We start from the raw sequence: 15767 nt of genomic DNA, 5'->3' as shown, positions 1-15767 counted from the left end.
ATCTGTAAACAATAAAAATAAGCCTTTTGAAAATTTAATTAAATCTTAAATTAATACTTTAATTATTTTTTTTGTAAATTTTTTATATATTTAATACTATTTTTTGTTGATTTTTTTTTAATTTAAAATTTTAATGTTTAATTATATTTTAATTTTTAATAACATTAAAATATAATTATTTAATTATTTTTTAACTTTTAACAATAAATATTAAATAAAATATTATAACAAGTATACAATATTTATAAATATTCTTATTTTTTAAACAAAATAAAACTATATTAATTGTAATTAGGTCAGATTTCATTTAATATCATAAAATTTTTGTACATCTATCAATTAAATTTTGAAAATAAATTTTAGATACATTTTGAATCATCCTAATTCAATATGTTATTTTATATTTTTTTTCATAAAACATAAGAAATACATATGATTATCATCATCTTATTTTATATCATGTTGAGTGTGTAAAAATAACCAATTGAGAAGTAAACAATTAGCCGTGCTATTCTATTTTTTATTTTTATTTTTTTTTTCTATTACCGATTAAGAAGTAAAACACATACATTGGGATAACAAAACTTGATCAAACGATGTGCTAAACACAAATACAAATGTATCTATCTCACAAAATAATAATAATAAATACATGAATTGGTGTAATATTGTCTCAAAAGAATAACTTTTAGCTTCCTACACAAATCAAAGTACTAAATGTCAGCATTTTCCCAATATTTACAACATAAATCCAACTTTTCATGAATCAATGATAACCGGAAATCATGAAATTTCACCAGAAATAGAATAAATGAACTGTCCTAAAGCAACAATTACTTCAAGTGTGGGGAAGCTTTATGATTTTTTGTAGAACCAAAGTTCTAGCTCTTATAATGTCTCTGCTACAAGTATCAGCTTGCCCTCCTAAATCTTCAACATTCTTCATAAAAACTTCTAACTTCTTCTTGATCTCCTCTATTGCAACCTTCACGGCATCCTCTTCAATGGCAAATTCCACATTCTGCAAAAGAGATTCAATCTCAATTTCCAACCGATCAATGAGGACCCGAATGTTGTCCAAGTCCTTTATAGCAACATAGGTTCCAACTTGCATCGCGACAGTTACTTCCTTCTGTCCTCTCATGACAGTTTCATAGTTCTTCAACAATGAGTCAATCCACTTTCCCATTGAACCAATTGGGATTGCAGTAACAGCAGCTAGAACAGCTGCAACATGTGGCGTAGCAATTGCTGCAGCCACAACTGAACATATCAACACAGCAGCAACTGTAGCCACAAATATCATGCTTGATACCTTCCTCCAGGTGTGGATTTGTTTCACTTTCTTATCAAGTTTGCTTTGTCTCACTTGCAACTTCTCAAGCATGAGTATCTGCTGATTGTAAATAGACTGATACATTTGGAAGAATTCTTCAGTGAAAGGGTCACCAGCTGCCTTGAAATTCTTCAGTTCCTGTAATGTTCTGGTGTAGCGCTTCTCTCCCAACCCGATTTCCTCTTCAAACTGTTGAAGGGCCACAAGAATAAGCAATTGGCTATCCCTGGCTCGTTTCAGGCACTTCTCCAATGCAGTGCAGAAATCTAGAGTCTGCAAGCTGTTATCAAAGTACTCCTCAACAAGCTCAAACAGTTCTTGATTCTTCCATATATCTTTCTTGCAGTCTAAGATCACCTTCACAACTTCCTGATTCATTTCCAGAAGGCACTCTGTGACTTGTTTCAGAGACTCAAAAGAAAGGGACCGAACCTCGACTCCAACTGCCAAAGTATTCATGACTTGATTCGCTCGAGCTTGAACTGTGGTATCAAAGGACTGCAAATCAGAGTCAAGTTTCCATGCAGTCTCATATGACCTCAGTTCAGTTGCCATATCAGTATTGAAGTTAATTCCGGATGATGTTGCATGGGTCTTCTTGCTCATATGTGACCCCATTCTTTCAACTGAAATGATCTAATAAAGAACAAGGAATAACCAATTTCAAACTCAGTACCTGATTATCATCAGAAGAAGAAGAAATTAGCCCCACCAAGAAATTCCTTAACTGATTAGGTAAAATTCAAAGGTGTCCAGTTTGTGATTAAGGGTGCACAAATAATCTTGGCCTAATCACAAACAATTTGAGGGCAAATATAATATATTTCAAACAGGCTAATAGAGACCATTGCTACATAGATTTCTACACATGAGAAACCCTATCATATCACAATCAATTTCAAACTAACCAACCAGTGGATACAAATGCTATTTCAGATATTTGCACCCATTAGAAACATTACCACATCACAATCAACTTCAAACAAACAAATACTCGTAGAATTCTTTTCACACATTACAAACTTCACAACATTATCATCAGCATCAAACAAACCCCCGATTAAAAAGGATATTTCTTTCTCATTCATTTGCATACGAAAAAAGAACCTTTAACACACAAAACACAGTACTCCATATTATGAAGAATAGTGAACAATTAGAACAAAACAAGCAGACCCAGATGGCGAATTTTGCAAAGTACAAACCTTTGAGAGCAATTGAAGAAGATAAGAATTTGCAGAGAGTGATTACTTTTGATCCAATGATAGATTATGGCGTCACCCTGTTGATCTATTTCTAAAAAGGGAAAAAAATTGAGAGGCTCAATGTGAGGAATTTAAGACCTTGAAGACAGCTGAACACCTGTTACTTATTTACCACAAATTTGGGAGCTTTGAGATGTGAGCGAAACAATAACTTGCACGCATAAGAAGATTTCTGCAAAAACGCGTGAAGCAAACCAAAGGAATGCACGTAAGATTTTCCTTTTAACGCGCAAAAAGCGTAGAAGAAAAACAGTGACAAGGGTTCAAGAAACAAAGTGAGTGGCACAAGTCTGAACATAGGACTTCTTGAACATCATAGGAAGTGAAACTACACATGGAATCTTATATTCTTAGATTATCTGTTGAGACAAGTTTTTACATTAAAAGACCCCTCAAAACTCAACCAGACTAAAATACTTTATTATGATAGATATTTTATACTATACTAGTGAAATAATTATAAACAAATTATTATAAATGTAAGGAACTTTAGACACATATATAATAATAATTTAATTAGATAATAACAAAATATTTATATTATCAACATATATGATTAAATTTATTTCCTTTATATCAAATGTCAAGAAAAAGACATCATGTTTGTCAATAAAGTTTAAAGTTTGATGAGATTGTTATGTATTATTTCATGAAAAAGGTATAATGTTAGCTTTATCTAAATAATAATTCATCTCCATTGTGTGGAAACAAACAAAATCATTAAATTGTTCATTTAATTCCGGATCATATTAAACAAATGGAACATTCTAAGTTATACATCAAAATCTGTTATATTAAGATGATATTAGAAAAAAAAAAATACAAGATAAAAAGGTGGAAAAGAAAACATTCCAAATTGGTGGTTCATAAAGCTAAGACACCTGGAAGTTGAACTTTTAAAGCATCTCAATTTAGTTACTTGATAGCCAAGATATATTTCAAATTGCACTGAACACTAAAATTAGAAGTAAAATAAAAGAATAAATATTAAAGTATGACTTATAATATTCAGAGTTCAATGTACATACGTATGAATATATTTACGAATATTAGTGGATAAAGTTCGGGTAATAGCTTCTTTATATTCCATCTGTTGTATAAATTAGAGTTATCAAAATGGGTTGAAATCTGCGAGCCAACCTAGCTCACCACAGGTTCACGCCGAGTTAGGTTGAAATTTTTTTTTTACATTTCATTACGAGTTGATTTTTGACCCGACTCACCTAGAACTCGGCTCACACAGATTGAACCCGTGGTGAGCCGGATTAGCTCACCAATCCGCAAATAAAGGGTCACACAAGTATTTTTTATTAAGTTGGGCTTTGTATTTGAGTCATGTTAGGTTTATTTTAGGCAACACATATTTTTGTAATTTTGGATTGTATTAAAGTTTATTTAGATTTTAATTAGAATTATAATATAGTTTTGACTAAAAAATGTTAAAAAAATTGTAGTTTTTTTTTAATTAAGTGAGCCCGTGAGCCAATCTGTTTAACCCACCAACCCGCGGTGGACCGGGTCGGGTTGAAATTTTTTTAGCTCACTAATTAGTCTGCCGAGTTGGGTTGGCTCACTAAGTGATCAACCCGTTTTGATCAACCCGTACCTGTTTTTGTATCTACGTAGGTATCTGTTAAGGGGATACCTGCATTTTTTTTATATCCACAAATATTAAAATATTTAACAATATTTTTTTAAAAAAATGTATTTATAAAAAAATTTAAAATATTTAACAACTTTTTTTAAACATAAATTCAAATAAAATAAATACATAACATTCATAAATTTTAAAATTTTAAGCGAAGTCCAAATATAATTTAAATAATATTGAATGACAGTTTAAAAAAAATGGAGATTTTTTAAAACTAAGTGATAAAAAATAACCTATTTAAAATCATTGTGTTAATATTTTAATCATTTATTTTTAGTTTTCGTAATGCAAAGTAGAGTATAGCGGATACATGTATCCACGAATACACAATATTGTAATACCGTATCCACCATGTTAACAAGCGAATATAAAAAATATTTGTACCCATTATATGCGGATATTCATTTAAAATATTAATTTTCTACCTGTTACGAATTTTATTTGCGGATAGTTGTAGGTACAAATTATTGGCATCCTTATTCTTGTACCTAATGAAAAGATTTGGCTTTAAATAATCTCATTAGAAAAATATTTAATTAAATTTATTATTATTATTATCATTATTATTATTTTAAATGTATATATTTATGTATTAAAAATATCAATTTCTTATATGAATAAAAGACACTAAAAATCTTAAATGAAATCGTCTCTATTAATAGAAAAATCTTAAATTTACTTAGTCTGGTTAGGTAATATTCATTTCTTTAAGTTAGATATAGGATAATCTTTATCATCTTTTACATTGTAACTTAAATGTATATATTTGGCTATTTTTACTGATTTTTTATAACTATTTGATCTTTATATAATTATTATTTTTATTTAATATTTATAAAATTATAATTTTTATTTCGTAATATTTAACATCACAGAAGAAAATATATATTATATAGACATTGAATATGTGACAACATTATATTTCTTTACTTTATTTTTATTTTTTTAATAAAATTATTTAATTAATATTTAAAGAAGACATTTATATTTACAAAATATGGGAAATTCTTCATGAAAATGAAATGAGATGAGATAAAATTTTATATCTATTAATTGTAAGAATGAGAAAAGAAATAAATTTTGACTTTAAAAATAGAGATGAGAGAGTCAAATTCATAGACTATTTGATACTAATTGTTATAGTCGAACGCTTACTATTAGACTAAAAATTATAGCCTATAGTTAGGACGCAACTCTTTACTTAAGAGTGCAATAGTCCAAACGCCACTTGAGACACAACCCACTTGACCTCTGTTACGGGACAATTGATGTCACATGCAACAAGAACTTCTTAAAAGTATGTATGAGGTTGACAAATTCATTAGTTTGAATGATTTTGGATTGTTTTCGTTGAAGATGCATGTTTTTCTGGTTCAACAAGGCCTCTTAAAGCTTGGGAAGATGAATCCAAGACCATGATTGAGGATGATAGGAAAGTGTTGTTGGCGAAGACTCATCATACAATTATTCTGAGTCCTTGTGACAAGGTGTTAAGACAAGTATCAAAGGAAAATATCAGAATGGAACAATGAAAAAAGATTGAAAGCTTATACATGACTAAGTCTTCAGTGAACCGAATGTATTTGAAGCAAGTATTGTGCTCACACAAGAAGAATTGTGAAAAAGCAATTAGTGATCAACTGGATGAATTGAATAAGTTGAATCTTGATTTGAAGAGCATTGACATTCAGATTGATGATAAGGACCATACATTGTTGTTCTTGTGTTATTTGTCTAAGACACATTATCTCAAAATTTAGAGCCAATTTGTTGTTCTTTTTGAAATTATTTTTCTAATAAAATAAGTTAAATTTTTATTTTTGTTTAAGTGCTTGCTCAACCTACATATTTCAAAATTAAGTAATTTTCAGTTTATTCCAATAAATAATTCCTATGTCCTTCTTAAGTTAATATTATTTTAAAAATTGCATATTCCAAAAGTACTTATTTAAAGTTTAAATAAAAACTTACCCTTAATATCTTGTCATTGGTGTTTATTAGACATAACAGAATTTTCTCCAGTGATGATAAATTGAGCTGACACAGCAATATATCTGACACAGATTAGATTCCGAATCAAACAAAGATTACAAGCAAAAACTAGACACATAAAGAAAGAAGAAGCAACAAGGAGGCATGAACTTGAACATTCAAAATGAATATGGACAGAAATTTTGCACTTGAGGAAGTGCACTTGCACAGATAACTGAAAGCAGTAACAATAATTTCTTTCCAGTGATTCAGTTACCAGAAAGACTACGGATACTCTACAGCACAGAGATGAGTTACTGAGAAGTGAACTTGTCTTCTAACTTTTGCTTTAGTCTTCCCTTTTTAGACTTCTTTAACTCCCATGGTGGCAGACACCCTTTATAGTGAGAGTGCATAAATAATGAAGACATTGAAACTTCCTTCTGAGGCATTGAGATTGATGACAAGCAACTGAAAGCAGTTCTCAGTCTTCTTTTCTCACTATCACACCCTTGAAAGTTTGGATCATGCTGAACAGTTGAAGTTTTAAGAGCATCAGGGAGTATGCAGTTGCAGAAGGAACCTGCAAGGAGGACAAAAACTCGGATCTAATGCATATGCTTTGCAGAACAAAAACTGATATCTGCAGTATAAAAATATGCCACATACCTATTCTTGCGAGACGATTGACCCATTTTGGTATAGAATTGCCAGTTAGTTTGTAACAAATATCCTCACAGAAATGGTTGCAATTCTTGACAATCAAATGATAAGTATCACCATTGTAATTTGCAGACTGACGTTCCATGAACTCTCTAATCTGGAAAGGATCTAAGCTAGTAGTTCCCATGAATATGGACTTCCTAAACTTAAAACCAGGACACTGCCGAGGTTCAACCTCAAAGACACCACTTGTTGGATAGTCATGTGCTCCAAATGCATATTCTACTCCATAAACTGTCAGCATAATAACTCCATTTTAGAAAACATTCAGGGAATCCATGATTATATTCTTTCTTTCTCCAAATACAGCTTAAGCCACAAATATTCACAGATTAAAGTGATATGTACATGCACAGATACTATTAAGAGTTCAAGATGAGTTGGAAGCTCACATTGGATAAAAATGAGTAAGATGACTAATATATAAATACAAGGACCCATAAACCTATCGTCTTAAAGTTTTGGGTTGAAAGTGGTGTCCTAGTTTCTTATACAGGCTTTTTCACAACTTATTGGTACTGAATTTCCCAGTGTCTTCCCTCATGAAAAAGCTAACACATACATAATCCTCTTCTCCAAAATATGAAGAAGTATCAATTTATTATCATCTAGCAAAACTCTAGGCACTTATTCTTTTCTAAAATAAAGAAACAATTTTGGATTCATTTGAAAAGGTTTTAACTGTCAGCTAACCTTCAACACCAGAGTGGAAAATACCAAGGCCAGCCCAATACATATAGCCATTTACTGTTGTCAAGTCATAGACATTGAGATAGACAGGTGTATTCCCAGGTATGTTGCCGGCTGATTTCACTTTAGAGAATATGCAGAAGGGGGTCACCGATTTGTCTCTAAGACGAAGACGCACAACAGAAGGCCAACCATTTTTAAAACCTGATTTCATTGTATGAGAGAACCCAGAAAGCAGTCAATGTCTATATCCTACCTGCATAAACATAAATACCAACAAAAATTCATTTTCACAAAGAACATGTTATTGAAAAAACATCAAAACTGAAAGCACATCATTATACTCTAGACAAAATGTTTTTACCATTGAACAAGGTATTCAACTGATGATTATGTGTTACAGTAAAAAAATGGATGACACTTGTTTTTTCTTGAACACATTAACTGAAAGAAAATGGATCTCTTCAACCATATAGCTTTGAAAAAATGCATTAGTAATCAATTGCCCTTTTTCCATGTTTAACATCTTTTAATCAAACTGACATCAGTAAACATTAGAGTACTACCTTCTACTTACTCAACATAAAAGAAGGTACAACATTTTCTTTATTTTAGTTCATTTATGGTGTTTGCATTAGACATGAAACAAGAAAATAATCATTTTCATCACATTATCTAGTTTAAGGTTTGTTCTCCTGTTCTGCATAAGTCACTTTTAAGCTATGCAGCAAGGAGGAGATGGCAGTTAAAGAGAGAAAATATAACATTCAAACATTGAGACATGCACCACAATGGCTAATACATAAACTAATCTTAGCTCACCAAGAAACTCATCCTATTTTTCTTAAATTTCTCTACTAAAAGTGTTTATGGAGAAGTATGCCCAAACAAACGTTTTATAAGTCATCTCCACACATGCCCAACCCACCTAAGAGGAGATTCTCTCATTTTCTCTATAACAGGTACTGCCCAACTTTTTCTCCAATGCATTGATTCTCAATCCTATCTTGTCTAATATGTTCACTCATCCAACACAATATTCTCTTCTGCCACATTGAGCTTATTCTCTTGTTGGCTCCCTTTATGAGAATGTTAATGCCTAAAAGGTATATTTCTGGCTTAAAGGAAAAATTGGAGATGTCTTCTAGCTTGTTAATACGAGGCTTTACTAGGTGGTGAATCTTCTTCCTACTTTCATTTAGAAAGTCGTCAAATTCACACGCTTTAAACAAATGATATTGATGAGTTAATAACACGAACAATAAAGTTTAGTTGGAATGGAAGAAAAGACGATCTGTGAGGTATAGATAAATGTAAAGGAACAAGTATGAGTGTGGTGAATCTGACCAACATTGAAGGACAAGACACTCAAAGTGATCAATTTCAACATACTGGTCAATAAACTAAAATGAAGTTGAGGAATACATAAACCACAACTCATTCTAACCAATTTAAAATAGAATAAATGGAAATCTACGGGTTAACAGTAACAAGTGTGTCTGAATCTGCAAGGCCTATTGTATAGATCTGGCTTGTCTTGTCTTGTGCGTTTTATGAACATTACATGGACATTTAATGTACTTCTACTAAGAACAGCATAAAATGCAGCAACATAACCAATTCGGAAGAGTTATCAGCAAGAGAGATCTTCCATACTGAAACACCATAACAACTTCCACTCATCTCTGAAAGCCTCCACAAGACTCTCTTTAAAAATCATAATAATAGTATTAGAAAAACACCAGTGCATTAAGTTTGAGAAATATTCTTAATGGGAAGACCATCATAATCCAGAGATTATGCATTGCCCACGATACAATAGGTTTAGCTACTAACGACTATGAACCCTGTTTAATCTTAACAACAAGCTTCACTACTTGTCCATCAGTAACAACAACAAACTCCACTTTACAAGGGAAGATTGCAGAGGGATAAGAAAATGAAAAACGGGGAGAGCGTGTTGCTAGAGATCGAATCCAAACACCTTAAGCAACTAAATTTACTCGAGGCAACATACCATGTTTTAAACTGAAGCTATAGGTTCTCCAGGCTTTTCCTTGCCTCAACTAAGACCATAACATTTGAACTTATCTAAGAGCTTTTGGAACAACAACAAAACTTATGTATGTAGCATCTAGAATCTTGACATTATAGAATACAAACAAGTCAATGGTTCAATTTGAGCGTTTTCATAGGATATAAAGTGATTTTGGAGCAAATACTACATGGAAAACAAAAAGTAATTTTGAAATCAGCTCCAATCAGACAACTAATAGTAATGTAACAAATACAGATAAACAACCTCGTTAAGCCATCCCAGATTCCACAAAAAGAAATGCCAATAACCATCTTTTCCTTTTAAATGAAGCCAAATGATGGATTCATAAATCATAACATGTTAAAGTTCCAACTTTCATGCAGAAAAAATAGGAGCAAAATGATGAGTAAAGTTTACATCTTTGAATAATAATAACATAACTGAAGATCTAACTGGCATATGAGGTCAACTTCAGTTACATGAAAGTGGTGGGAGAAAAATTTAGCAAAATTTAAGGGAGAAGAAAAACAGCAGGCCTCAGATCAGATTCCAAAACCAAGTAAAAAGAACAAAAAGAAAAAATAGACAAGGGTATGAGGTATGAAGTTGCTGATCTTCCACAAAAACAAAAGGGAAAAATAAAAGAATTCAGCTTTAAAGAAGGAAGGAGTGAGTGAAGAAAGTGGAGCAATGCAGGAAACATGGAAAGAAGAGAGGCAGAAACAAACCTTTTGTGCAGCAAAGGGTAGCTGAAAGAAGAGAGGGTGAAGTGAAAGAGTGGTTCAAGTTGAAAGTTTGAAAGAGCCATTGGTTGTCTGAGACAGAAAAAGAGAAAGGGGGAGAGAATGGAACAATGGTTGTGCCTGAAACTCACACATTGTCTTGGCTCTGACAGAAGTGAAGGGTGTGTATGTATTGTAGTAAAGTGAGAGTGCAGACACAAAAACTGGTTTGTCTGGTTTTGGTGCCTAATGAGGAAATGTAATCATTCATAAGTAAGCCATTTCTTTTGGAAAATGGTAGGAAGTTCATGGTGGGGTTGGCTTTGGGTTCATCAAACCCATTTTCCAATACAATTAGGAGTGGGTTGGATTATATATTGAATAATTGATACACACAAAATAAAATAAAATTGTTTTAAAATTTAAAAATTCTTGTTTCTTTTGTTATTTCATTTTGATAAGTTTCAACTATTTATATATTATATTTATATTTTTATGAAATGTACTTTTAAACAAATCAAATCAAATTTTAAATTTCAAAAATTGAGGCTAAGATGATAAGACGTAAAAACGCCTTCATCTGACATTCTAATTTCAGTGTGTACTGAGATGTTTTTAATTGTGTTTGTTGGTAGAGTTTTATGTTACACAAGAAGTGTTTTCCTTTTAAGAAGTAAAAAAAAAAAACTTATTTTCTTTTGTATATAAATATTAAGCTTGTAGTAAATTTATTATTAGAACAAGAAGTGGATAGATGTTTTAAATATGTCATGAAAATCTAGTATTTATAAAAAATAGTTTAGAAATTCATAAATGAATTCTTTATTATTTAATGTGCACATTATATTTTATTTTTTAAAATAATCAATTAAAATTAAAACATAATATATAATTACTCAATAAATATAAGTTAAATTAAAATGGAGATGAATAAGCAAAGTAAAAGATTAAAAAAAAAAGTAAGACACAGGGAATTTTGCAACCAAAAAGTGAGAATGTGAAAGAAATTGTGAGCAGACTTGACACTTTGATATTGACCGAATCATGGCATTGCTTTGAACAATGGAATGATAGATTGCAATCTTTCTCTCTCCTTATTCATTTCCTTTTTCAATAACTTCATTGGTAACACAAAAATGTTTTTAAAATAGTTATTTACAGCGGTTTTTAAATCTTATCAATATTGTATTTTTTGTTTGCATAGGTAAAAGGAAAATGAATAAGAAAACAAATTGAAATAAAAAATATGTTATTTAAAACAGTCCAAAGAAAAATTAGAAAATATTTCATTAAAAATAAAAGGTCAAAATGAAACACAAATCCTCTTAACTAACATAAGTATCTTTATAATAAGATATACATATGTTATAAAATTTAAAAAATATAATTCAGAAGGACTAGTGACTTATTAGTCCAAATATCTGGTACATTAAAATAATAATACTTTTTGTGTATAATACACATAATTGGTGCTTTTTGTCTGTATTTACAAGTTGTAATAAAAAGTATTTGAAGAAACAGCTGGAATATGATTAATTTATAAAATATATGCAATCGTCCTTTTAATAATATCTTATTCTTCTATCCTCCACATGTTGCAGGGAATCCTATGATGAGAAAACCCACTCTTTCATAAATGAAATTTTGAATCTTCAAATGCTAACAACCTCACCAATTTAAATACAATTGGGTTTTCAATAATTCACCATTCAGATGCATAGTATTTCTATTACTTTTTTCATGTGTTTGTGATATTTTATTGTAACCGACACAAATTAAAAAAATAGGATAGGGTTATTGATTTATGTTTTTTTAGTTTTAGTTAATATAATTTTTCATTATTATAATTTATCAGTACTCAGATAGACCAAATTTTATTTTTATCATGTCCAGAAACACGATGTGAACATGTTGTCCTGTTTACTTTACTACTGCAAAAGAGATATAGAGATTGTTGAGATATAACATTCTTTTATCATATTTTACTACGTAAACTAAGATAGATACTTTTTTTTTTATTTCATTATCATGTTTTTCCTTTTTAATTTTGTCAAATTTTTAAACATTTTTAATTTTATTTTTGTTCTTACCAAGTTAAGTTAAGATATGTTGAGTTATTTTTTTCATATGATTTGGTTATAGTTCTGATATATATATATATATATATATATATATATATATATATATATATATATATATATATATATATATATATATATATATATATATATATATATATATATATATATATATATATATATATATATATATATATATATATATATATATATATATATATATATATATATATATATATATATATATATATGACATTGGTCTTATACATACAAGACATTTGATACCACTTTCACCCCAAGACCTTAAGACAATCGTGTTATGAATTTTTATTAGTATATAGTGTTTAATTTTGTCTATTTTATTCAATATGAGACTTTTTGACTCACACTTAAATTATTTCCAAAAATCTCCCCTCAAGGGTAGGGATGGCGGAGCGGGGACGGGTTTGTTATCCAAAACTCATCTTTGTAAAAAAATTCATCTTCATCCCCATACTCAAACCTAATAGGTTTCAAACTTTTGTCTCATCACATCCTCATCGGGTAACGGGTATAATCTCGCACCGATGTCCGTACTCGTTTTCTTACTACTTCAATATTAATTTTAATTAATTCTCATAAAATAATAAAAAATTACGGTAAAATAAACATAATATTATCAAATATTCAATATTAGGAGGATGATTGTTTCTTTGATATCAAATGCTTCGAAATAAATCATAATTGTTTAATTTTATATTAGAATACAAAAAAAAAATCATGAGAACAAAAACATTTATTAAATTTGCAAAAATATTTTTTTTAAAATATAAAAGGAAAACAAATATTCAAATTAAAATATATTTTAAATGTTTGTTTACTTCAATTTTTTAAATTCTAATGAATCTTTTTTTATACACTAATAAAAGTTATTGTACTGCACCTAGGCGGTCCCATTGATAAAATCTGTCGATATGAATTCCCGCAGAATATCCATACAAATATTAAATATCAGATGAATCAATCAAGTAGGCGTAAGCGGCCCAAGCCGCCTACATCAGAAGATAAAACGAGAACTATTACAGACTTAAGGTACTACAAGCAAGTCCCTTAGAGCCAATAGTGATCGAACCAATGGGCCTGGCCCAAGCCCATGTCCACCTGCAACCCCAAACGATGGCCAAGTCCATGACGTGGTCAAACATAATTAATGATCTATAAATACGCATGGACCCCAACAATTAAAGGTACGCATTCATTGAGTCTAGATTCTCTACTGGTTTTTTGGTGTTGTCCTCTGCTGAGCATTAAAAATACATTGTGTTAGTATTTTAAATATCTTTTTAATATGTTTTAAAACGTCAAAATTAGTGGTAATCATGTGTATTATGAAGGCACAGTAGAGACACAGCAAAATAAAAACATAGCAGAGAATCCAAATTCGCATTCATTAATCCCTTAATCACGAGATTTGACTTTTTGAGAATCCTTTGCTGACTTGAGCGTCAGAGTCTTCTCCGCACGTAACCCCTCTTGGGTCCAGGCCAGTCCAAGCCGGGAGGAAGCCTATTAGAGAGATTGCTCAATTAGGTTTCTTTCAGACGAAGTTGATTAACGTCGTTAACAACGTGTCACGTGTCAATATGTGTTTTTTTAAATTTTTTTTAAATTTTTAAAAAATAATAATAAATGCCACGTGTCAGGTCCCTACATGTGACACGTGGCATTGTCAGTGCCACGTGTCAGTGTCACTATTACATGTCATTGTGTTGATTTCGATTTAGTCCCCATATATGTCTTTTTGTTTCAATTTAGTACCTACTTATGTATATCTGATTCAATTTTGTCCCAATTTTTTTAATAATTAAAATATTTTTGTAATCCATTTTTTATAAGATTAAAACTAAATAAGTGTAAATATTTTTACAAAATTAACTACTAATCTTTATATTGTTTCTCTCAATTTCAAACCAAATTTATTATTTATATAAATAATTTACTAATATTTTTTTATTAAAATTGACTTTTTAACATATTACTTTATAAATTTCTTTTTTATTAAGTACTTATGTTTTGTTAATTATTATTATTTTTCCAAAATAGAACAATATTGTCTCTTACTAATTTTAAACCAAAATTTCTATTTGTATGAATGTTATACTACTGTTTTTTTTATTAAAAATGACTTAATAAAATGACTTTTACCACTAAATTATAATATAAATATCAAATACTTAATTTTTGTAAAAAATTTATACTTAATTACTTTTAACTTTATAAAAAATGAATTTTAATTATTAAAAAAATTAGGTCAAAATTGAATCAGATACACATAAGTAGGTACTAAATTGAAACAAAAAGACATATATGGGGACAAAAAGACATATATGGGCACTACAATGTCACATGGCACTAACAATGTCACGTGGCACACACAATGACCTGACACGTGGCATTTTTAATTTTTTTTCAAAAAATTAAAAAAAATTAAAAAATCAAATAAAATTAAAAAAAAAATTAAAAAAACCATAGACTAACATATGGCATGTCGTTAACAACGTTAGTCAACTCTATCTGAAATGGACCTAATTGAAGTACTTTTCAAAAGTTAGGATGCAATTGACACTTTTTTAAAATCGGATACCAAATTGACACACTTGTACCAAAGTGGGTACCATCGGAGTAATTAAATCATAAAAATATTAAAAAATAATAGAAATATTCAAATGTGAGACATAACAAAAATTAATTTACATACATCATTTTAACATAATTACATAAAGGTTATGATAAATTGAAAAATACATTGGAGATACGAATGAGTTTCATGACAAACCAAATAATCAGAAAAAATAAAAGATAGAAAATATATATAGGTTAAATTACTCTTTTGGTCATTCTATTTGTCAAGTAATATTAGTTTGGTCCTCAAGTTTTATTTGTCTCAATTTGGTTCTCATTTTCTTAAAAATTATTCAATTTAGTCATTATCGTTAGTTTGACCAGACGATGTTAAAGTCAACGTCACATGTCAAATTTTGGTTTTTTTGAACTTTTTGAATTTTTTTTCTTTTTTTCTTACACGTGTCACTTCACAATTGTGTCAAATGTAAAAATGATTGAATTTGGTCCCTATATTTGTTTTTAATTTCAATTTAGTCCCATTTTTTGTAAAAATTAAACAATATTGTCCCTCCTTAAATTAACACCCAATTTACTTTTTTTATAAATCTTATGGTGATATTCTTACTAAAATTAATGTTTTTATTAAATTAACTTTAAATTCTATACAAAACATTAAACTTTGGTTTTGT

General features: G+C 29.6%; 1 protein-coding gene and 1 pseudogene across 4 annotated transcripts; both read right to left on the bottom strand.

The window, feature by feature from the left end:
- Positions 1–602: 602 nt before the first annotated feature.
- On the bottom strand, positions 603–2937 carry LOC114174223 (UPF0496 protein At4g34320 pseudogene; annotated as a pseudogene). Of its 2 annotated transcripts, none has more exons than XR_014986706.1 (2): positions 2542–2937; positions 603–1972 (listed from the first exon to the last, which is right to left on the bottom strand). The product of XR_014986706.1 is annotated as a UPF0496 protein At4g34320 pseudogene, transcript variant X2 (transcript). The 2 variants fall into 2 exon arrangements; XR_014986700.1 differs by having other exon boundaries at positions 603–2012; positions 2542–2935.
- A 3366-nt stretch (positions 2938–6303) lies between these two features.
- Positions 6304–10714, bottom strand: LOC114170271 (deSI-like protein At4g17486). 2 transcript variants are annotated; one of them, XM_028055756.2, is made up of 4 exons: positions 10403–10714; positions 7640–7892; positions 6893–7180; positions 6304–6806 (listed from the first exon to the last, which is right to left on the bottom strand). In XM_028055756.2, exons 2-4 carry the CDS (start codon positions 7848–7850, stop codon positions 6538–6540), a joined length of 768 nt encoding a protein of 255 aa, XP_027911557.1. In that variant the 5' UTR covers positions 7851–7892; positions 10403–10714; the 3' UTR covers positions 6304–6537. The 2 variants fall into 2 exon arrangements, with proteins under 2 accessions (XP_027911557.1, XP_085526316.1); XM_085670190.1 differs by having other exon boundaries at positions 7640–7840.
- Between the last annotated feature and the right edge of the window lie 5053 nt (positions 10715–15767).

Source organism: Vigna unguiculata, chromosome 2, assembly GCF_037176805.1.
Source record: "Vigna unguiculata cultivar grain cowpea cultivar isolate G323 ecotype 2 chromosome 2, ASM3717680v1, whole genome shotgun sequence".
In the NCBI taxonomy this organism is placed as follows: Eukaryota; Viridiplantae; Streptophyta; class Magnoliopsida; order Fabales; family Fabaceae; genus Vigna; species Vigna unguiculata.
This window is presented reverse-complemented; position numbering and strand designations above follow the sequence as displayed.